Source organism: Neophocaena asiaeorientalis, unplaced genomic scaffold, assembly GCF_003031525.2.
Source record: "Neophocaena asiaeorientalis asiaeorientalis breed wild unplaced genomic scaffold, Neophocaena_asiaeorientalis_V1.1 scaffold40, whole genome shotgun sequence".
NCBI classification, from domain to species: domain Eukaryota; kingdom Metazoa; phylum Chordata; class Mammalia; order Artiodactyla; family Phocoenidae; genus Neophocaena; species Neophocaena asiaeorientalis.
Window position 1 is genome coordinate 4,180,509 of NW_020185335.1, and position 22,873 is coordinate 4,203,381.

General features: G+C 43.7%; 1 protein-coding gene across 2 annotated transcripts; it reads right to left on the minus strand.

Moving 5' to 3' along the window:
• Positions 1–348: 348 nt before the first annotated feature.
• Positions 349–22,774, minus strand: ADAT1 (adenosine deaminase tRNA specific 1). Of its 2 annotated transcripts, XR_003001915.1 has the most exons (12): positions 22,664–22,774; positions 21,223–21,340; positions 20,406–20,596; positions 20,070–20,138; positions 19,051–19,105; positions 18,250–18,380; positions 14,759–15,362; positions 12,848–12,993; positions 12,217–12,316; positions 4,017–4,103; positions 812–1,173; positions 349–461 (listed from the first exon to the last, which is right to left on the minus strand). XR_003001915.1 is itself a non-coding variant. In XM_024735645.1 (9 exons), the coding sequence occupies exons 1-9, from the start codon at positions 20,572–20,574 to the stop codon at positions 1,041–1,043; spliced, it is 1,494 nt and encodes a 497-aa protein (XP_024591413.1). In that variant the 5' UTR covers positions 20,575–21,195; the 3' UTR covers positions 941–1,040. The 2 variants fall into 2 exon arrangements, 1 of the variants encoding a protein (XP_024591413.1); XM_024735645.1 differs by lacking the exons at positions 349–461; positions 21,223–21,340; positions 22,664–22,774 and having other exon boundaries at positions 941–1,173; positions 20,406–21,195.
• Between the last annotated feature and the right edge of the window lie 99 nt (positions 22,775–22,873).

The window sequence follows — 22,873 nt, forward strand, 5'->3', positions numbered from 1 at the left end:
TATGTCAATAAAGCTGTTATTTAAAATATTTAAAGGTATAAGGAAATACTGAAGAACCAACAATGACCTTGAGTAATCCCAACATGGAGAACTTCCACTTTTAGTCAATAAATTAGAGTGTGAAGAGATTGAAAGTTAAACATTAGTTGTTAGTAAAAACAGCATTGATTGCTAGCTCTGCTGCTGAATTACTATAGGGACTTTTGGCCTTTTAGACAGAACTCTTTCCATTCAAAGTCATAGGAAAACAGTCTCAAACAGGCTTACTCAAAACAATAGGAATTTATCTCACATAATTGAAGTCCAGAGTAGGCACTAGTTTCAGGCATCCAGACAAGGTCACGAGAGCTCTGATTCTCTCAGCTGTTTCCTTCATTGCCTTTGTTCTCAAGCTGGCTGTCTCTATGTAGTAGGCAACGGCAGCCACAGGCAATCCCAAGATTACGTAGCGTTTATAGTTCCTGATACAAGAGGAGAGAGAATCTTACCTGATCACTCTGGCACTAGTTCCAGGACTGTTCAGGGCTGGCTCACATTCCTGGAGCCAAGGAGTAAAGTTCACTTCATCCAAGCATGGGTAAAGCAGGAAAGGGTGGTTCTCCAAAGGAAAAAAGACTGGATATACAAAATACATGCCCACTATGACAGGCAAAACTCTAAAACTTGCAGAGATTCAAAGATCATCTCAGCCCAATAAGTACTTGCCAAATCAATGTAGGAACAGACAAAATGGAGCTATTGCAGAGTACTTTTAAAGCATCACATTCCAAATTCTTATTCTTAGAGAAGCAATAAAACACAGGACACATACCAAGGTCATTAGCAAGATGCTGTTTTAGCAGCGAGCTACTTCAGTCAAGTATAGGTTGTTCCATGTCCAGAATTCCATCCATCTCACACAGAAGAGATATTTTACTCTGGTAGATAGCAGTCTTTTTTTCCTGATCAGCCACAAGAAAAGCTAAGGCTTATCCAGCACGTAGGAAAAAGGCAGTCCAGAATGAATGAATGGAAAACACCCTGCTGCCAGTAAACTTTGCTCATTTAAATTGTTGATAATCCGGTGGGTTTCTGATCCAGGATCCAAATGCCTGCTTTCGGAGTGCGCTCCAGGCCTGCTGGTAAGTGGATGCGGCCTCCTTGTACTCATGGTACGTCACTAGCTTCTGCACCCTAATGCACACACACCACCAAGCACACAAGTTCTCACTGGACAGCTCACCACCGCGGCCAGCAAGACACCTCAGCAATAGGCTGGACGGATTTATTACAAGAGACTTAGGAAGCAGGAGGATTTTGTTATGCTGTCCTATGCTGACTCTTACCTCCTTTGTAGGGAATTCACTAGAAAACAGCATGGATTAAAACAGGTAAGAATAAACAGAATGCTAGTTTTGTCTGGTCCTGGTGGAATCAGATAAAACAAGAATAACTGTATCTACTACTTGGTTTAAAATTTTCTATGTGTCTATAATTTCCACCATAAGGATCTAGCTGTTAGAAATTTCTCAACTGCATTTTCCCAAAGCACTTTCCATCTTAATCATATTCTCCTATGTACTGCCAGCCAACACCCCTTCCCAAATCCCTTAGTGTCTCTGACTGCTGAAGAATGGCTGACGTGCTGAATAATATCTATAATACTCACTCCCAGATCAAAAGATTTTCTTGTGACAAAGATTCTTTCCTTTGATCAAACTTGAGTCAGGCTCCTCTGAGCCCTCTTCTTGATTCAGCCCCGACCTTGAGCTCTGTCCTTGCCATCTCATAGCTGAAGAAACTGAGCCTCATGTCTCATTGATTCAGGTTTTATCCTGCTTCTACTCTTTCGTTCTTTGCCAAGATCTGAGGAGACCCAAGTTGTTTCTTCACTCACTTCAGCAAAGATTAAAGTTGCTAAACTTTAGTTTAGCAACTAAAGTTGCTAAAGTTCGTTGTTTGATCAATTTCCCATAGCTTTTTGGTGGTTAATGGATGGGAACCACATACATGACAATGTTAAACTTTACCTGAGCCCTCAGTTCCCCAAACAAGCTATGGTTAAAAAATCTCCCTCCCACACTTCTGTGTTGTGGGAAGTGGCTGACTGCAAAGAACCACCCTTCTTCATGGCTTAGACAGACTCATGAATGCCCCCCTGGTTTACCTCTAACAAGGCCAGACACAGACCCCATTCTTTGCCTCATAACGATTAGCTGAACTGTTTGTACCCACTGACAAAACCTCGACCACATGCCTGCTAATTTGACCAAATATTAGTTATGCTTCTCTCCTTCCCCCAGACCCCTGAACTTTGAGCCACTTTCAGCCTGAGCCAGCATCAGCATGTGTAACAAGCCCTTCTTTTAACAGCCCCTCCTGAGAATCAATACTTCCTGTTCAATTGTTCCATCACACTACCGGCTCGTCCTACTCCCCCATTCCCAGCTCTGTCTAACTTTGCTTCTCTCTCCGTATAAAAGAAAATCCCTTTGCACCTGCTCTTCGAGAGGCTTACAGATCTTAAGATTGCAGTGCCCTTGCTATTGCGTCAGTCCTCCTCCTATTCTAACAGGCCCTTTCTCTTATTACAATAATCCTTTTGAATGAAGTCTCTCCTTACCTAAGTCCAGATTTGTTTTTAAGTCACAGAATGTACGGAAACCCACCCAGTTCCAGTCTGATTCATTCTTCCAGACAAGAAACAAGCAAACTGACCATGGATGACGGGAGGGCATCAATACTGACTGTAGGATGCATGATGGTGAAAACAGGTGGTAGCCTCTTCATATGGAAGCATATATAGCTACGCTTTCGCTTCCCCACTGTTGTATAAAAAAGAATTTGGCTGATCTTTGTTGTCAGTTCCTGGCAGGGAGCCTCTAAGCCCTTAGAATTCCCCTAACGATAGGAATGTCTTTGTTATTCATGGTGGACCCCTCAGATCACACCTAAGTTTTTGCTTAACGCGATGACTCATGGTGGGCCCTAGATAGTTTCAGGATGGGCTGGCCATGCCAGAAAGACCAACCATGAGTTTAGAAAGTTGGGGCTTTGAGCCATCTGATATCAGTCTGACCTCCTGAGGTGGGGATACTGGAAGGTGGAGTCTGAGTTCAACCACATCATGTGGCCAACAATTCTATTAATCATGCTTATTGATGAAACGACACTAAACATGGTGAGCACTGAAGCTCAGGTCAGCTTCCTGGTTGGTGACAGACAGTGACATGCAGGGAGGGTGATGCATCCTGGGGACACAGAAGTGTCAGGTTGGGGACCCTTGGAGACCTTGCCCTATGTGTCCCTTCTTTCATCTGGTCCTTATTTGTATCCTTCATAATAAAAGGTAATTGTAAGTATGGTGCTTTCCTGAATTCTGTGCGTTTTTCTAGTGAATTACTGAACCTGAGGGGTAAGTAGGAACCTGAGTTTGTAGTCAGTTGGTCAGAAGTGTAAGTGGCTTTGCCCCGCCCCCCGCACCCCAGTATGTGGCTGGTGTCCTGAAGTGAGGTCAGTTTGTGGGGACTGTGCCCCTACCCTGTGAGATTTGGCCTAACTCTGGGTAGTCAGTATCTGAATTCCACCCACCCACCCCAGAAGTGGTTTTATAGTTCTCTACATTCCTGTTTGGAAAGTAATTTAAGTCTTCGAGCTTCCGTTCACAAGCAGTGATGTGAACAAAAGAAAAAGAGAAGAGAATGATACTCCCAACAGAATCTATTGCTCCCCAAGCACTCACATTTCCACAATGCTGTCCATCTGGAGGTGGAACAAGAGGAGGGCCTGTAATGGCCCAGGCCCCAATTCTGCCCTTAGGCTCGTGTGACTCTCTGTATTACCAACTACCCATCTCCCACGGCTCAGATCATACACATATCTGCAAATGGGGCCATGGGGATTGAAGAGCATGTGTTAGTAATAAGTACCCACTCGCCTACTGAACCACCATTCCTGCCAAAGCTTCCTGCCATCCATAAGCAGAATTAAACCAGAAGTCTTCCTAAATATGAAAAAACATAGGTCAATGGCATCACCTGAGGGAGTCTGGCCACTTGTCCTCTGAAATACTGCTTAGCAGCTTCTGGAATGATCTAAAGAGCTCTACTTTGCTGATTCGGGATCTGTTTGGAAAAAGAAGACCAAGAAGATTTATTAAGTGTTTACTATGTATCAGGCCCCTATCAAAGATACTGGGTTTCACATGGTATCTTTTTAGGTCTGAAGGTCCTGAGCCCCCATTTTCACCTTCTTGCACTTGGCAAGAAGAAAAATCCAGACCCAAGAGTCTGATTAGGTTGAGGGACAAAACTGATTCTCATCTTAAGAAATGTTATCAGGGACTTCCCTGGTGGTGCAGTGATTAAGAATCCACCTGCCAATGCGGGGGACATGGGTTCCATTCCTGGTCCAGGAAGATCCCACGTGCCACGGAGCAACTAAGCCCGCGTGCCACAACTACTGAAGCCTGCGTGCCTAGAGCCCATGCTCCGCAACAAGAGAAGCCACGGCAATGGGAAGCCTGAGTACCGCAACAAAGAGTAGCCCCCGCTCACTGCAACTAGAGAAAGCCCATGTGTAGCAACGAACACCCAACGCAGCCCAAACAAACAAACAAAAAACCCCAAAACTCTCAAGAAATGTTACCAGCAGTGAAATCATCAAGGTGACGGGCTGAAATGGGGTAAAGACAGAGGGAATTACTAAATTTTGCCCCCAAGGATACCCATCAGCTATGTTTGGCTTCCTCCTTTCAAGGGAGCTGGCCCCTTGGGTAACAATGCTTACAAAGCTTTGGGACTTCCCTGGCGGTCCAGTGGTTAAGGCTGCGCTTCCACTGCAGGGGGCACAGGTTCCATATCTGGTCAGGGAACTAAGATCCCGCATGCCACATGGCGTGGCCAAGAAAAAAAAAATCAGGGATAATACAAGGATACTTGCTATCACTGCTTTTATCCAACATTACACAGAAGGTCTGGCCAGTAAGAGAAGAAATAAAAGGAATAAAGATTGAAAAGCAAAAAACAAGTCATTATTCGTAGATGATTGTGATATTGTCAGTTCTGGTCAGCACAATAAGTCAAGAAAAAAAAATAAAAGGAGTGGAGGTTTGGAAAGGAAATACTATTTGCAAAAGATAGACTATGTTCAAAAATTCCGAAAGAATGCCCAGATACATTAGTAGAATAATAAGGGTTAGCAAGGTTGCTGGATACAAACATTAATTGTAAGAGAGAAATAAACAACAACAAAAAAGTTGATTGCAGTAGCAATGACCAGAAAATGAAATGAAAAGGAATTACTTAAAACAGCATCTGTGGTAGCCAATCTCTGAATGGTGATTCTTACCTCCTGGAATTCGTGCCATTATGCAACCCCGCCCCACACCGAATAGGGGTTATCTGAATAACCATTAGGAGATTGGGTTGGAGTGTGACTTCTGAGGCTACTCACAAAAGACTCTGTGGCTTCTGCCTTGCTCTCTTGGATTGCTTGCTCTGGGGAGAAACCAGCCATCATGTTGTAAAGATGAATACTTGTAGGACTATGGAGAGACCCAAATTGAGAGGAACTGAGGCCTCCTGCGAGCAGCCAGCACTGACTGACCTTGCAGCCACATGAGTGAGCCATTTTGAAACTGGATCCTCCAGCCCCAGTCAAGCCTTTGATGACTGTAGTCTTGGTTGACATAATGGATTGCAACCTCATAAGCCCCTGAGTCAGAATTATCCAGCTAAGCTCCTCCCAAATTCCTGACGCACAGAGACTGTGAAATAATAAATGTTAATTGTTTTTTTAAGCCACTAGGTTTTTTTTTTGGGGGGGGGGTGTAATTTGTTACACAGCAACAGATAACTAATACATCTTCAAGAAATAAATCTAATAAAATATGTGAAAATTTATGTGAAGAAAATCATAAAACTTTGCTGAAATATATGTAAGAAGACCTAAATAAGTGAACATTCAAAACTGCTTGTTTTAAATTTGGGGCACAACTGCCAATTTGGCACCAGCATTATATAAAAAGATATACACCATATTCCTGGTTTGAAGACTTAACAATGAAAAATGTCAATTCTCCCCAAACTGAACTTTAAATTTAAAAGTCTAAAAAAAAAAAAAAAAAAGTCTAGGAAAAGCCAAGACACTCTTGAAAGACAAGGCAAGAGGACTTCCCCTAACAGATATCATCTTATTATAAAACTAGAGTTATTAAGAGTATGGTTTTGGTGCAGGGAAAAACAAACAAACCAATGGAACAGAACAGAATGCCCAGAAACAGATCTATCTATCTATCTATCTATAAAATACAGATATTCTATATAATACAGATACATACAGATGTTCTACATTTGATATGTGTTCACTTAAAACATGTAGATTTCAATAAAATTACTACAGTTTCTTTTTCTATAAAGACTAGAAAATAAAATGAGTTTCTCTGACAGGGAGCTTGTATTGTATATGAGAGTCTTTTATACATACTATGTATTGGGTCATTGGGTCTAGTCTGGGTGGACTAGAAAGATGTTAGAGAAATATTTCTCATATTTTTTTCCACTCAATTAATAAAGTGGCCTGGTAAAGCTAATAAGGAGCTGTAGCTAAAGCTGCCACTAAGTAAGAACTGTCAGATTGAAATATCAATCCCCTTGAACTGAACTTAAATTATAGAACTAAAATACTGTGCAAGTGTTTATATGACTGCACTAGAACTGAAAATTATTACTCAAGAAGAAAATAATCTGACTGTTCAATATTAGTGAAAATATACCCAAAGGGTGGTCACCAAAGGCGACTCTAATGTTAAATCTTTTATTCATCTAGTAGTTTAAGTGTGAATAATACTGACTAATTCATATTGACTGATTAGACAATTAAGAAATTACTTTTAGCCAAGCCTTACAGCTTTACATAATATTTTGTGTAGCTCATTCACTGGTGCACCAACTACTTATATGAAGCTAACACCTCAAGGACTTGTAAGAAACCATCGAACATACATGTTTCGAACATGGAGTTTAGATGCTGATGTTATTCTCCTGTGAAAGAACCAGGGCAATTTGAAGAGAAATTATTCTATATATTGGAGCAGGGAAGTGATGGTCCTGGAAAATCTCATACAGGACAAAGAAACGAGGCTCTCTGGCAGCTCCCTATGCTTTCTAGGCCTAAGCATAAAAAGAGAGACAATGAAGTTTATAGCTAATAGAAACATATTAACAGTAAAGCCAGGAGGCCATGACCCTCAAAAAAGGGAGACTTAGAATTTTTTTCTTTTCAGACAACTAGCACTATATCAAGATTGGTTTTACCCAGTTGAAAACAAACATTATTTATGTTTTATTGTATGTATGTCTTCAGGTAGATAAGTTGATATGTTCACTGTTACTTAGAATCAAAGATTTCATCTCCAGATTTAAGACTCTGAAATTTCTGGTGACATGACCACACATTTTATTGCTCAAGAAGTCCAGAGAGTCTTACAGACTCAACATTTCCACTGTCCAGGTCACTCAGAATCAGCAAAAGAGGAACATCAAAAAATAAACTAATATCTTGCCCGGGATGCTCACACTTCCCTTTGAAATACTGATAGGTGAGCCCATGAGATTTTTGCTATAACCCAGTGGCTACCGACGTACAACTATGAGAGAAAATTTGGCTATATTATTACAGAGCATTAATGAAATATGTCAAGGCATTTCATTCACAAGCCTTAGTGATCAATCATGCCACAATCTGTAGTCTGGAGATGGGATCCACTCAAGGTTCATTAAAGAAACACAACGCTTAAACCTCACTGGAAGGTGGCAAACTGGATTCTATTTACTACCAACACTGGGTGAAATGTCAAGGCCTCCAGTGTCACTGTGAAAAGCCATCAGTGACAGCTTAACAGCTTCTTGAGACCAGATCTGTAAAATTGTTTTCAACATTATTCCCTCTGGAGGAGCAAATGGCACTTTCTCTTATGAATGCTTTTGGTCTAAGTCACCTCATGAGTAATGTTAAGGTGTTATATCTCCCTCCAGAGAAGTAAGACCTTTCTCAAGACTTGTTCAACAGCAGAACAGAGTGACCATAATAGTAATTCCTCTGTCAAAGAGGCCCACCCAATAATAACCAATGATGTCATCTGTGGAGCAAAATAATCTTGGTGGCTGCTAGCTGCTATGCTCCAACAAGCCCTAGTTCCTTTTAACAGTGAGGATTACATTCTTAGATATTAGTCTTCCTGGTGAGCTGGTTAACACTACTGGTTGGTGTATCAAAGAGCTAGGAAAGCAATCCATACATAATTTTTTAAAGAGTACACATTCACATTTTAACCTAGCCCTATCTTTATTCTAACATACTTAGACACGCTTAGTTTTTGTTTTTTTTTGTTTTTGTTTTTTTAATCTCTTACCCTTCTCTTTTATAATCCAATGAGCCATGTAATGATCTCTCCAGGATGCTCTAGTAGCTCATCTGGGAAGGGAAGAGAATATGCCTCTTCAGGGAAAAGAGAATTTAAAAGGATTTGCCAGGCTTCCCTGGTGGCGCAGTGGTTGAGAGTCCGCCTGCCGATGCAGGGGACACGGGTTCGTGCCCCGGTCCGGGAGGATCCCACATGCCGCGGAGCGGCTGGGCCCGTGAGCCGTGGCCGCTGAGCCTGTGCGTCCGGAGCCTGTGCTCCGCGACGGGAGAGGCCACAACAGTGAGAGTTCCGCGTAACGCAAAAAAAATTAAGCTTCTTGAAAATGAGGGTCCTTTATCTTATTCCTGTTATTATCTCATTGTTTGCAATAAACACAAAGACTTAATAAAATATTACCTTTGAGTGTCGCACTAGTATTTTAAATGTTTCTAACATCCCAGTCTTGAGTTCATACTCCAGATCATTCTAAAAAAGGTGGCTCCAGGATAGCACTCAGGAATGAGAAGTGAGAAAAACCCACTCTCCCCAGCAGCTGTTGGTCTTTAAAATTAAAGTAACTTTGGCCCTTTCAAACATAATGTGCAGGGGCTTCCCTGGTGGCGCAGTGGTGGAGAACCTGCCTGCCAATGCAGGGGACACAGGTTCAAGCCCTGGTCTGGGAAGATCCCACATGCCGCGGAGCAACTAGGCCCGTGAGCCACAACTACCGAGCCTGCGCGTCTGGTGCCTGTGCTCCGCAACAAGAGAGGCCACGATAGTGAGAGGCCCGCGCACCGTGATGAAGAGTGGCCCCCGCTTGCCGCAACTAGAGAAAGCCCCCGCACAAAAAAGAAGACCCAACCCAGCCCAAAAAAAAAAAAAAAAAGTGTCTTAAAAAAAACCAAAACACATAATGTTTAGATTCATTTGATGACTGAAGAAGAAATCTATCTTAACAAGATGTCTACTGCAAGCCCTGTACCATGTTAGAGGCACTCTCTCTCATTCAATTTTCACAACACTCCCGTGTGACAGATACTATGAGTTACCCTTGCTTTATTGTTAGGGAAGTTGAGGCCCAGACAGGTAAAGTAATTTGCCCAGTTCACACACTTGGGGGGAAAGGGAGCCAGGAATTAAATATCAGTCTCTTGAACTGCAAAGCTTCTGCTCTTTCCACCATGAACTTCCTCCTGTATGGAGTCTGCCTTCTAAATGGAGAGACACCCACAACATGTCAGATACCTCAGATCATCTACTCCAATATCCTTGTTTTACACATACGAACACACTGAGGTCCAGAGAGCTACTGGACTTGTCCAGAGTCACCTGACAACTGGAGACGGAGCCAGGGTGAGAACACGGGGCACTCCCAATCACACATAAAACACTGACATATTGGGATAAACTGGAAAACAGCACTTTAGGAATCTGGAGAAAAGTTGGTAATTTTGAGCCAGAAAGAAGTCGTAAGGAAAGCTTTTAAGGTAAAAGATGGTGTAGGTTCACAGTGAAGAGCATTTAGACTTGAGCAAAACAGCAAACTGAAGCCACAGGCAGGTGGGTGGGGCCAGTATGGGTTGCTGCTAGCCTGTCACTTACAGTAAAGGCAGAGCTCAGCAGGAAGTGTGCTCCCTGTCCCTTGTGACCTGCTCTGCTTACACATCGTGGCCTGTGGCTAACTGCTGGTCCCCGGAGAGATGCAGACAATGGCCTGAAGCAGGGAGGCCCTTGAGACAAAACTGGTTAAAAAATTTCTACCCCTAACAATTTTGTAAATACTACTCAATTCAACAGCTTAGGCCACCAAGAGGCAGGCTGGGTCTGCTGTATAGGCCATTTGAACCCTGCTTAGTGTCTCTGAAGAAAAAAACTTTTTTTTTTTTAAGTCTAAAAAGATGTAAGTTATTATTATTTCCATTGAGGGAGACAAATAAGCATGTCAAAAAGAAAAGAAACAAATCCACCTCTGAACTTTAATTACTATACAACTTTATTTTTTTTTTTGCGGTACGCGGGCCGCTCACTGTTGTGGCCTCTCCCGTTGCGGAGCACAGGCTCCGGATGCGCAGGCTCAGCGGCCATGGCTCACAGGCCCAGCCGCTCTGCGGCATGTGGGATCTTCCCGGACTGGGGCACGAACTCGTGTCCCCTGCATTGGCAGGCGGACTCTCAACCACTGTGCCACCAGGGAAGCCCCAATACAACTTTTTATAAGGGCGCAATAAAGAAATGGAAAAGCCACTTAGAATGAAAAGAACTACCTATAAACTGTGGGAGTCCTACAACAGTCATTCAGAGGCAGCTCAATCCAAACAGATGGAAGTGCCTTTGGCGGGGAGGCTGCTACCCCATAGCCCCACCCACCCTCGTGTTATTGCAGACCCTCTGTGGCTCACTGGGAGGGAAAAGCAGAGGGGGCAAGATGAACATTTAACAAAAGAAGAACAAATAAGGCAGATGCATGAAACTCCAAACACACAATCATGAAACCCAAGTCTCATGTCCAACAGATCATATGCTCCACATTTCAATAAAAGCCAATTTGAAGATACAAAGTCTTGTTTTCATGGCACCCTTCTTGCCAGTCTGATCACTGTGCAGCTTCATAAATGATTCTCGGGTTCCAGCCTTGACCCACTAAACCAGAATCTCTAGTGGTAAAGCCCAAGAAAGTGTTCCTTTCAAAATCTTCCAGGGGAAAGAACAGTCTTTCCAAGAAATGCTGAGACAAGGACATCCAAGTGCAAAAGAATGAAGTTGGATCCCTACCTCACACCTTATAAAAAATTAAATCAAAATGGATCAAAGTCCTAAACATAAAAGCTAAAACCATGAGAAGAAAACACAAAGTAAATCTTTGTGACAATGGTTTCTTACATATGATACTAAAAGCACAAACCACGAAATACAAAAATAGATAAAATGGACTTCCTTAAAATTTGAAACTTTTCAAAAACTGAAAAGACAATCCACAGAACTGGAGAAATTATCTGAAATATATATCTGATAAAGGACTCATATCCAGAATACATAAAGAAATCTCTCAAATCAACAATGAAAAGACAAATAAATCAATTTAAAAAATGGGCAAAAGATCTAAACAGATATTTCTTTAAAAAGATATACAAATGGCTAATAAGTACAGGAAAAGATGCTCAACATCATTAGTTATTAGAGAAATGCAAATCAAAACCACAATGAAATAGAACTTAACACCCACTAAAATGATTACAAGACAGACAATAGCAAGTGTTGGAAAGGATGCAGGATAATTGAAATACTCATACATTGCTGATGGAAGTTTAAAATGGTGCAGCTGTTATGTAAAACAGTTTGGCAGTTCCTCAGAAGTTAAACATAAGGTTATCCCATGACCCAGCTATCCCACTCCTAGGTATACCCAAGAGAGTTGAAAACAAATGTCCACCCAAAAGCTTGTATATGAATGTTCAGAGCAGAATTATTATTTATAATAGCCAAAAAGTGAAATAACCCAAACGCCCAACAAAGGATGAACAGATAGGGGCTTCCCTGGTGGCGCAGTGGTTGGGAGTCCGCCTGCCAATGCAGGGGACATAGGTTTGAGCCCTGGTCCGGGGAGATCCCACATGCCGTGGAGCAGCTAGGCCCATGTGCCACAACTATTAAGCCTGCGCTCTAGAGCCTGCAAACCACAGCTACTGAAGCCTGCGCGCCTAGAGAAAGCCTGCGTGCAGCAATGAAGACCCAATGCAGCCAAAAAAAAAAGAAAGAAAAAGAAAATGTTCTGGAATTAGAGGGTGGTGAGGTGTGAATGCACTGCCACCATCTCCTGCCCCAATATGCTATACCTGGCTTGAAGGCGTCCGATTCCTTTCTTTGTTGTTCCCTGCGGAAAGCCATTGGCGGTGACATCCAGTGGCTGCTCAGGAACTGCACTCCAGCCGATGGCTATGAAAAGATAAGATTCTGGGGTTAAAACTGTTCAGTTTTCTGTAAATGTCAGAGGTATTTTAATAAAAATATTCCCCTACCACTGAAGACTCATGAGAGCTGGATATGATGCCAGAGACAGTGGCTGCCACTCTGATGTCTGGCCTCCAGAATACAACAGTATAAGTGGTTCATGATTCATCATCATCACCACCACCATCATCATCATCATAGCTAACAATCATTGAGTATTTATTACATGATGAACACAGTAAATGCATGAAACAGAATTTCTCATTTATTCTTCGTAACAACCCTGACAAATGATATTCTTATCCAAAGATGAAGGAACTGAGGCTAAGAGAGGACAAGTTGCCCAGGGTCATAAAGAGTGTGAACTTGACCCAGTGTGGGTATCTCCCGAGCCCATGCTATTGACCACTTGAGTGGTAAACTGCTACCCCAGGCTGGGAGGATGCAGTCCCTTCCAGGCCACTCTAATGTTCAGGGACAAGTTACTCCAGAGCAAGTCGAACATGGATCCCTTACCTGCCCCACAAGGAACAAGTCGGCCTTGGTTCTCAGCCTTTTTTGCCTGTACTGCACAGCGGCTCTGTTCAAATAGTAAATCTGACTGCTGCAGTTTCACTTCTTGAACTCCAAAGCCTTCAGGTAAAGCTGAGACATTCTGACACCTAAACGTGAGGGGAAAGGCATGTAGTTTAGGCTCACTCGTCGAGAAAGAGAGTGTCTAGGACTGTGGACCACATCACCACCCATGTCTCAGTGGGAGGCAAAGGCCTTAGAAGGTGTGTGGATTTATTTATTTATTTATTTACGGGGAGGATGGTATAGGAGGTTGTGACAGAATAGAATCCAGATCCTATGAACCTTATGGCTGAAGAAAGATCTCTTCCATCACTCTGAAGTGACAGCTATAAACTGAGTCACCACCCCTCAGGGACTTCAGTAACACCGAACTCCATTTCTCATATTGGCTGTGAAAGATTTGAAAACCTTAAGAAGAAATACTAACCTGTCGGCATCAGCTTCCTAGGGAGTCCTTAAAACAGGCCAGAAACCAAAATTATACTATAATATAAAAGCTTCATTTTTTTGTTTTGAATATTTCACACAAACTAGATGCCAACATGTAGTGGGTCTAGAGCAGAGCAGACAGCAACTTAAAGTCTTGGAATCAAGAAAACATGGAAAACAGAAAATGTCTTGGGCACAGTGCCTAGGATTGCCTTTTTTTTCTTAACATATTTATTGGCACATAGTTTATACACCATAAAATTCACCCATTTAAAGTTATAATTCAATTTTTTAAGTATAGTCACAGAGTTGTGCAACAAGCACTGCAATCTACATTTTCGTCACCCCAATGAGAAATCCTGCACCTAACGGCAGTCATTCACCATCCCCTTCTCCAGCTCCTGGCACCCATGAATCTACTTTCTGTCTCTATGGAGTTGCCTGTTTTGGACATTCCACTCCATGAAACCATACAAACGTGTGGCTTATTTCACTTAGCATAAGAGTTTCAAGGTTCATCCGTGTTGTGACATGTATCAGTCCTTCATTCCTTTTTGCGGCTGAGTAACATTCCACTGCAGGGAGCTACCACCTTTTGTTTATCAATTCACCAGCTGATGGACATTTGGGCTGTTGCACATTTGGGCTATTATGACTAATGCTGCTATGAACATTCATGTACACCTTTTATGTGGATGTATGTCTTCATTTCTCTTGTGTATGTACCCGGGAGTGGAATTAGTGGGTCATATCCTGGGGTTGCTTCCAACAGTCAGCTTTAGGAGTGGTACATTTGACAAGGGCCCACAGACCTCCCCTGGTCATGGCCTTATCTGCCCTCAGTTACTACAGCATTAATCAGGTTTGGCTGCCCTTCTTCAGGGAGACCACGCTTGAGTGGTCATCATTTGTCTTTTTTTCTTTTTAAAAAATTAACACTAATGTCTGAAGGTTTTTAAACATTGTAACAGCAATATATGCACACTGCACAAAAATTAGAAAATAGAATAATCACAAAGAAGAAAAAAATCACACATAATACCACAACTCAGTGGTAATCACATTAATACCTTGGTGTATATCCTCCTATAAATTTTTTCTATGGGCATATATACTTCAAGACCCAAACGAACTTGTTTTACCTTCTAAATTGCTCTTTAAACATTATGAGCATCTTTCCATGTTAAATATTCATCAATATTAGTTGTAACAAAAATCACAATCTTCTATTGCTGGCCATTTCAGTGGTTTTTTTTTTTTTTCCTTAAATTAGTACACACAAAGCTAAATATTTGAGCACTTTCTTAATTATTTCCTTAAAACAAATTCTTAACTCTTTGTACGTATGTATGTATGTCCAGGCTCTCTGGACATATTCTCAGACTGCTTTTTGGAAAGACTGTTCCCTCCCTGCCCTCTCACCTCCCAATCAGTGCTCTCTGCATGGCCTCCTGGCTGTACGGGCACTTCCCAATGACCACAGCTGACAGGTAGATGGGCTCTTCTAGGAAGTGCATCAACAGTGCCCCCTGGCATCCGAGGACGTTCCACCGTGCCAGCTTGTCACTGCAGGACATGGAGCAAGTCCTGTCCCCCCGGCCTGGCTTCACTCGGAGCAGCCCCACCTGGTGATAGGCAGCACCAGGCTTCCCTGAGTCTCCAGCTTCTCCAGGCACACACTTGGCTCCAGTTCTATAAACGTCCACCACTTTGGCGCCACCGGGGGCCATTCCAGTGACAGTGGCTAGTTCCTCTGCAGTGAGATTAGAGCTGCTGACATCTGGTGAATTAGGGCCACTTTCCTGGTTGCCAAAACTCTGATGGTGAGCCATACCATCAGGAGTCCTGGGCTCAAGCCTCATCTTTTTGGTCACAGGACTATCTGAGTCTTCACATTTCCTTTTATCTTCAGGAGCTTCTAGGTTACCACTAGCTTCTACTGATGGATTATTGGCCCAATCTCTACTGACAGGACAGCAAGGCTGATCTTCAAACTCAAGCATTGGAATGATGGAGGCATCCCCACCTGTAGGAGAAGAAATCACTTAAACCAGTGGTTCTCAAAGTGAGGCCACCAGACCAGTCACATAAGCATCCCTTGGGAACTTGATAGAAATGCAAATTCTTGGGACCCACAGTAGCCCTGTTGAATCAGAAACTCTAGAGGTGGTACCCAGCAGTCTGTTTTAACAAGGTCTCCAGGTGATACTGATGCAACGTCAAGTTTGAGAACCAGTGACTTAAATGAAGCTTAATTCTATTCTCCCAGCTACCTGAGATGAGTTAAGAACACTTGGCCAAATTTCCCTAACAAGAATTTTCTGAGGTTCTTGCTGAAGACCGTATCCTAGACCCAGTGAGCTAGACTCTCTCAGTGGGAGGAGTCTTGAAAACTGAATTGTTTAACAAAGATCCCAGGTGATTCTTACCACAGAAGTTTTGGAAACACTAGATTAGACCAAGGTTTCTCAACCTCCACGTTGAATTCTGGGCCAGATAATTCTTTGCCATGGAGGCTTGCCCTATATATTACAGGATGTTTAGCAGCCTCCCTGGTCTCTACCTACTAGATACCAATAGCACCCCTGAGTCTGACAATGAAAAATGTCTGCAGATGCTGCCAAATGTCCCCTGGGCAGCAGAATGATCCTGAGTTGAGAACCCCTGGCTTAGAATGAGCACAGTTTCTCAAGTGCATTTTGTGGAATATTATTCCATAAGATGCCTTGGAAAACAAAAGTGGATGTTTGATTTCATGGTTAAATAAGTTTGGCAAATAATGCTCACAATTTCCCCATCTTGCATATCCCCACAGTAAAGACTCACAGTAAATTACACAACTGGTGTTTCCCCAAGCTGGTTTAGAGGTTTCTGAACCACTCTGTGTTTACAGGTAATCAAAGAAAACCAGAGGTCAGTAAAAAGCACACCGCCCCTGTGAGAAGGGAGCTTCTTCTTCAAACACTAATGTGTATTGCTTTTCTAAAGTGTGTAAATAATACGTCTGTGGTCTTTATAACCTAAGAGTGGGAAAGGCAAGAGATGCAGAATTGGGAGTGTTGCCAGAGAGGCTGGCTGGCAGGCTTCCAGAGACCTCACAAGGTGACAGTGACTTTGGAGAATTCCCCAGGGCCCACCTCCCACTCTGAAGGCTCAGAGATTTGATCTTGACAGATGCCTGAACTCAAGAGGCTGACTCATGCTAATACAGCTCACAAGTACCAGTCTGAAGTAGCCAATCCAGGCACCAACTTATCAATTAGTAATGAGGAATAAATGCCAAGGGCGCCAAATAGTCACATTCTCTAGGTAGTGTTCTTTCTCCCTGCAGACAAACCATCGGTGGACATCACACTGTAAAAGATTACCCATCACCCTGGGAGTTAGATCAGTGGTTCTAAATTTTGATTTCAAAGACCAGTAAAATCTCAGGAAGATTTTAAGACGACTAGAGTGTCGACAACTTTTTATTCCACCAAGTAAGATCTTTAAAAATCCTATTTATCGGGCTTCCCTGGTGGCGCAGTGGTTGGGAGTCCGCCTGCCGATGCAGGGGACACGGGTTCGCGCCCCGGTCCGAAAAAAAAAAAAATTTAAAAAAAAAAAAAAAAAAAACTATAAAAAAAAAAAAAAAAAAAATCCTATTTATCATTATTTTAAAAATGCATAAAAATCTCATAACCTTAAAATGGAAAGAAATTAGTGTTTTGAAAAACTCACTGAGTAGTCCTGATTTTTCTCATCTGGCCATGGACCAGTACACTCTCACAAAGCAGTACCAGCCTGTAGACCACTGATTTATGTTGTCTGATTAGGTGGTCAGGCCAGCTGTGATCTCCAGATGTATCTCTCTCCACAGGAATGCTACACCTCCCACTGGGATCAGCCAGGCCCTGGCTATTCAAAATGTGATACATGGGCCAATACCACTGGCACCACCTGGGAGTTAGTTAGAAATGCAGACCTCCGGCTCTACCCCAGACCTACTGAATTTGAATCTGCATTTTAACAAGAGCCCTGGGTGATTTATATGTATATTACAGTTTGATAAGCACTGAGTTAGGAAACAACCTATCAGGGCACTGCTAAGAATAGGGTATGGATGAGTCCTGCCTCCGTCTGTATGTCATTTTCCTGTTCTTTCATAAGCTATATTATATTTTTGATTTGAGTTATGATCTTCAGTTACTGTCTCTTAAGAGTGATTACCTATCTGCTCTAATTGCATAGTTAATTTTAAAATTTAATACTCAGGGGACAATATTATATCCTTATTTCAAAGTTTTTAGGGTGAGGAAATTTTACTACTATCCCTGAACTGTTGTCTACAAGGGGTAGGAATTATTCCCAATTTTCAAGACAGAAAAACAAAGGATAGAAAATCGGCCAGGTCTGGTCTTCCTGCCTAATGCAACCAGAGCACCTGAACATCCCCTTACAACTCATCAAAATTTACCTTAACTAACCATGACAGTCCACATTTCCTAAAAAACTAAAGGGTAAGCAAGGGACTAGTCTTATTCACTGCTACATAACCAGTATGTCACATTTGCCTGACAAGGAGTAGAAAATTTATGTTTAATGAATGAATGAAATGAGTTTCAGGATAAATCACCACAGAACTCAGGGCTTTGGACCTCTAAGCCCTCTTGTTGGTTTTGGACCTTGTGGGGTCTCAGCTTTAAGCTTGCAAATCCTGCTTGGGAACTGAGAACTGAATAATAGTATGAGTGAAGCTCCCTCCACTTTTCCTTGGTAGAGACGTGATGAGGCACACTGGGCTGTTCACAAAGAGGCACTATCAATGGTTGTAGCTACACTTCATCTAAGGTGTTTTTTTGAGAAACTATGGATAAGACAACAATAAGGAAGCAGACAATGTAACATGAACCCAAAGGCATTAATATACTTACAGGGTGTATGGCTGGAGAAAAACACAAACAAGAGGTCTGGTCTGAGTTTCCACAGTCCTCTCTGAGTTCCTGGGACAAAGATGGATTCCTCCTTCAGGGTGGCTGCCAAGTGGAGCTGATGGAGAAGGTACCTAATGGGGTGCAGGATGTTATCAGAACGAACAACCAGTCTCTGTGGTAAAGGGAAAGACTCTGGCTGCATGATTACTAAGAAAGAAAGAGATACTGCAGACCAATGGGACTGGTAGCGACTTGGAATTATGAGAATGACCTAGCCCAGTGATTCTCAAAATGCGGTTCCTGAAACAGCAGCATCAGCATCAGCTGGAATTTATTAGAAATGCAACTTATCAGGCTCCACCCAGATCTGCTGAATCAGAATCTCTGGGGATGGTCCCAGCTATCTAGTTTTTTTTTTGTTGTTGTTTTTGCGGCCTCTCACTGTTGTGGCCTCTCCCGTTGCGGAGCACAGGCTCTGGACGCGCAGGCTCAGCGGCCATGGCTCACGGGCCCAGCGGCTCCGCGGCATGTGGGATCTTCCCAGACCGGGGCACGAACCCGCGTCCCCTGCATTGGCAGGTGGACTCTCAACCACTGCGCCACCGGGGAAGCCCTGGGTTTTAACAAACCCTCTAGGTGATTCTGATGCACATCAAGCATGAGAACCACTGTCTAGATGAGCACTATTTTAAGTGCAGTTCAGAGGCCTACATAATCAGTATTACCTAGGAGCTTATTAGAAATGCATATTCTGGGGCCTCCACCCAAGCTAAATCAGACTCTTTCGGGATATAGCTTTACCTTTGGAAGCTCCTTCTGGCTATGACCTCAGCATGGCTATCATTGAGGATGTCTCCTGCGGCAAAGACAGGACATTAGTGAAAACATATGGAACCTGGAGATTCCCTGGTTCCTAAAAGCAGAACATAGTAGCTTCTCCCAGCACCCAGAATGACCACGTAGCTCCTGGAGGGCTTTGCCTGAAAGTTTTACAATCATTACTGGCAAAGCATTTACAGCAAGGTTTCCTCAACTACTGACATTTAGGGTTGGAAAATGTTTTGTTGAATGGGGCAGAGGGGCGCGGTCCTGGGCTTTGCAGGATGTTTAGCAGCATTCCTGGCCTCTACACACTAGAGACCACTAGCATATTCCCCTCTCCCCAGTTTTGACAATCAAAATGTCTCCACATATTGCCTAATGTCTCCTGGAGGGCAAAATCTCCCCTAGCTGAGAACTCCTGATTTATAGGGAAATCTTTATATGGAGGAGAAGAGTCCAGATCTTTTGTACCCTCATGCCATACTTGTGCTCATAGTGATAAAATTCCATCGAATTCTATCAATAGTGGTCCTGGAACAGCTTCACCATATCCAGGAGGAAAGGCTAGGAGAATGAGGAAAGCAAACTGGAGGAGGAATCTGTTAACTGGCAACCAGAAGGTGAAGATGCCAGACCTCTAAGGGATTTCCATATTCTTTCTGGTGCCAAAATCTCCATTTAATTAAAGATTGCTTTGTGGGGCTTCAGATCTAATATGGAATAGCTAAGCCCAGGCAACTTTTGGTTTGAGCATGAAAATACTGGCCAACTTTCAAGCCACTCAGAAAGATGTTCTTGGTGGCCTTTGCTTCCACAGCTTACTTCCATTCTTTAAATGAGTTCTGTCCTTTCAACTGGAGCGACAGTCAGTGGGAACTGAAAGGTCAGCCACCTAGCGATATTGCCCCTTTGCTCTGCCGAGAAGAGGAACGGATGACATGCACACCGGTTTCCAAAAGCTCCCTAACAGGCCCCGTTCAGACCCCACCGGGGCTTACCGCTCTTCCTCATTTTGGACTGGCCTATGCATTTGGTTCCTGTTCCCACTGAGACAACTTCCTTTGTCACTGAGGGGGAAAAAAAAATCATTACGTGTGCTCTCAGAATCTGAATGATCTATAGGTTTAATAAGTCTGCACATTGAGTCCCCCAAAGGCTGACTTAACTGTGCACTGCGGTTCCGGCACGGCCATCTACCACCACCAGAGGTACCCCGCCCCCTGGGGTGCCCAACATCGCAGTTTACACCCAACCGCCATCGTCCCTGTCTAGCCCTGCGTAGTTCTACCATCTCCTACAGGGAGAGACAGCGTTCCAGGGAGAAAAGGTCTCACCTTGCACCGGTCTGTCAGGGCGGTCGCCGGCCTGGTCAGCTGTAGGTTGTATCTTCACCACAGCTGCCAGCAACGTCCACTCGCGGTTGGGCTCAGGCTTCCCTTGCTTGGGCAGCCTGCTCCCATAGTGCTCATAACAGAGCCGCGCAATCTCATCCGCGGTCCACATGGTGTGAGCTGGTGCTGAGGCCCTGATCAAAACCCACAACCATCAGAAGGGCAGAAAGGAGAACGAATGCAAGATGCTACAACCCTGCACCGGTGCTTCAACAGGCATTCAGATGTAGCCCATTCATGTTCATACTGAGGTTTCTCAGTTCAGAACCCTATGTATCATCTTCTACTACCCCTCTGCCTTCTTTTCATCTTTAATGAAAGACTAAAGAAGTCCCAAATCTCACAACCCCAGAAGATATCCTATTTCTTCAAGCTGCTTTTTTTCTTCTTCTAATGTTATATATTTGACATGTTTCTAATGAATCTGAACCTAACTGCTCAAAATGAAAGCATATGAGAGGGAAGTATCCTTGTTACTCCAATTTTCATTTGGAAATAGCATGTAAAATAGCTGAGGCTGCAGACCTCAGCTTGCTTTGGACAGACCCTCACCATACAAAGTTTATCTTTCCGGGGAGAAGATTTTTCTTTTCCGTCCTCTTTTTCAGACGTTTTACTTGTCATTCCGTCATAGCAGATAGTTTACCTCCCTCTAGTAAACCTCCACTGATGCCCCCATCAGGAAAGCAACCATTTAATTTCTTCTACAGCGTTTTATGATGCAGAGGGGAGAAGTGACAAGAGTCTAGTGGTTTCTCACCAGTCAAGTGTTCTGCTTCTCAGAGTCCTTTGGAGTTAGCATTTCTGGATTCTCATCCTGCTTTTGCTACAAAGTAACTGTGCGATACTGCGTAGATTACTTAACCTTTCTGTATCATCTGCTAATAGAGACAGTAGTATGTAATCCACTGGAGTTACTGCGAGGCTTAAATAATTACAAAAAGCAATTGGTACAACGTTGGGCATAATTAATGTCAACTGAGATTAATATTACAAAAAAGAACACTTGAATTTCCTGATTGATTTGCCTTGGGCTCCTTATCAGGTAGTGGAACTGTAATGGACACGTAAAACCATGAATAAGAAACCATGAAGCAGATCAGACCTAAAAGAGGCCTAGAATACTTCCCTGGAAACTCTCTCACTCTTGACTCTATGGATGCTCACTCAGTGACCTCATTTGGACTCAAATGTATGAAAAGCTTCCTAGTAGAAAATAAGATCATATGGTGATGGACAAAGCCAGACATGTCACCAAAAACAAACAAACAAACAAAAAAGGCTCTACTGAACCCCAATGCACATAGCAGACAACTGACTTTTCTACAACGAGAAAAATTGCGTTGTGTTAAATTAATTAAACAAGGAAGCCATTAGATTGATGAGGCTCTAATGCTGTGGTGGCCTATTTAAGCAAACCAACATCTAAGCCTGTTGGGCTTCCCTGGTGGCACAGTGGTTAAGAATGCGCCTGCCAACGCGGGGGACACGGGTTTGAGCCCTGGTCCGGGAAGATCCCACCTGCCGCGGAGCGACTGGGCCCATGCACCACAACTACTAAGCCTGCGCTCTTGAGCCTGTGAGCCACAACTACTGAACCTGTGTGCCACAACTACTGAACCTGTGTGCCACAACTACTGAACCTGTGTGCCACAACTACTGAAGCCCACACGCCTAGAGCCGGTGCTCCACAACAGGAGAGACCACCGCAATGTGAAGTCCGTGCACCACGACGAAGAGTAGCCCCTGCTCACCACAACTAGAGAAAGCCCGCACACAGAAACAACGACCCAACACAGCCAAAAAATAAATTAATTAAATTAAATTTAAAAAAAAAAGAAAAGTTAAGGTAATTCGGCTGCCAGAGGAGAAAGGCTTTAGAGGAGATGGAAGTGAAGCCTACTTCCCTTAGACCCCCTCCTCAGTATCCTCCAGGGGCCCGGGTGGGGCCCATTAGGAGACTCCAGGCCCCTGCAGCAGGGACAACGTGCGTGCCTGCCCCCTTGGGCTTTGTGGGATGCTGCCGAGAGGCCACGCGCCCCGCTCTCGTCCGCAGCAGGAGCTCTCTGCACGGGGAGACGTTGCCATTTCCCTGAAAAGAGCCGCATTTTCCCACCGGACGCGCGGTGCGAGAGGCGCGGTCCTGATATCCTCTCCCCACACAAAAAGGGCTTCGGAAAGTCGGACAGAGGGTGCCTCACCCAGGACCCCCAAGGTCCCCCTTATTTGCGCGCCCTCGGCCGCACGACGCCACACCGTTCACAGACGCTCCCCTCCCACCTCCACAACGCGAGCTTTCGAAGGGAACGAACAGAACCCGCGCGGCGCAACGGGCGTGACGTCACAAAGAGGCGGCTCTTTCAGGTCCGTCTCCGGAGGCGCGCAGTGCACGCTGGCTCTTGTAGTCGTTC

Excerpts from the sequence above, each read along its gene's own strand:
- ADAT1 (XM_024735645.1), bottom strand. The coding sequence starts at position 20,574 with ATGTGGACCGCGGATGAGATTGCGCGGCTCTGTTATGAGCACTATGGG. Across the intron at positions 19,106-20,069 it reads GTCCAAAATGAGGAAGAGCG|GAGACATCCTCAATGATAGC; the intron begins GTAAGCCCCGGT and ends TCTTTGCCGCAG. Across the intron at positions 18,381-19,050 it reads GCCAGAAGGAGCTTCCAAAG|GTACCTTCTCCATCAGCTCC; the intron begins GTAAAGCTATAT and ends GCACCCCATTAG.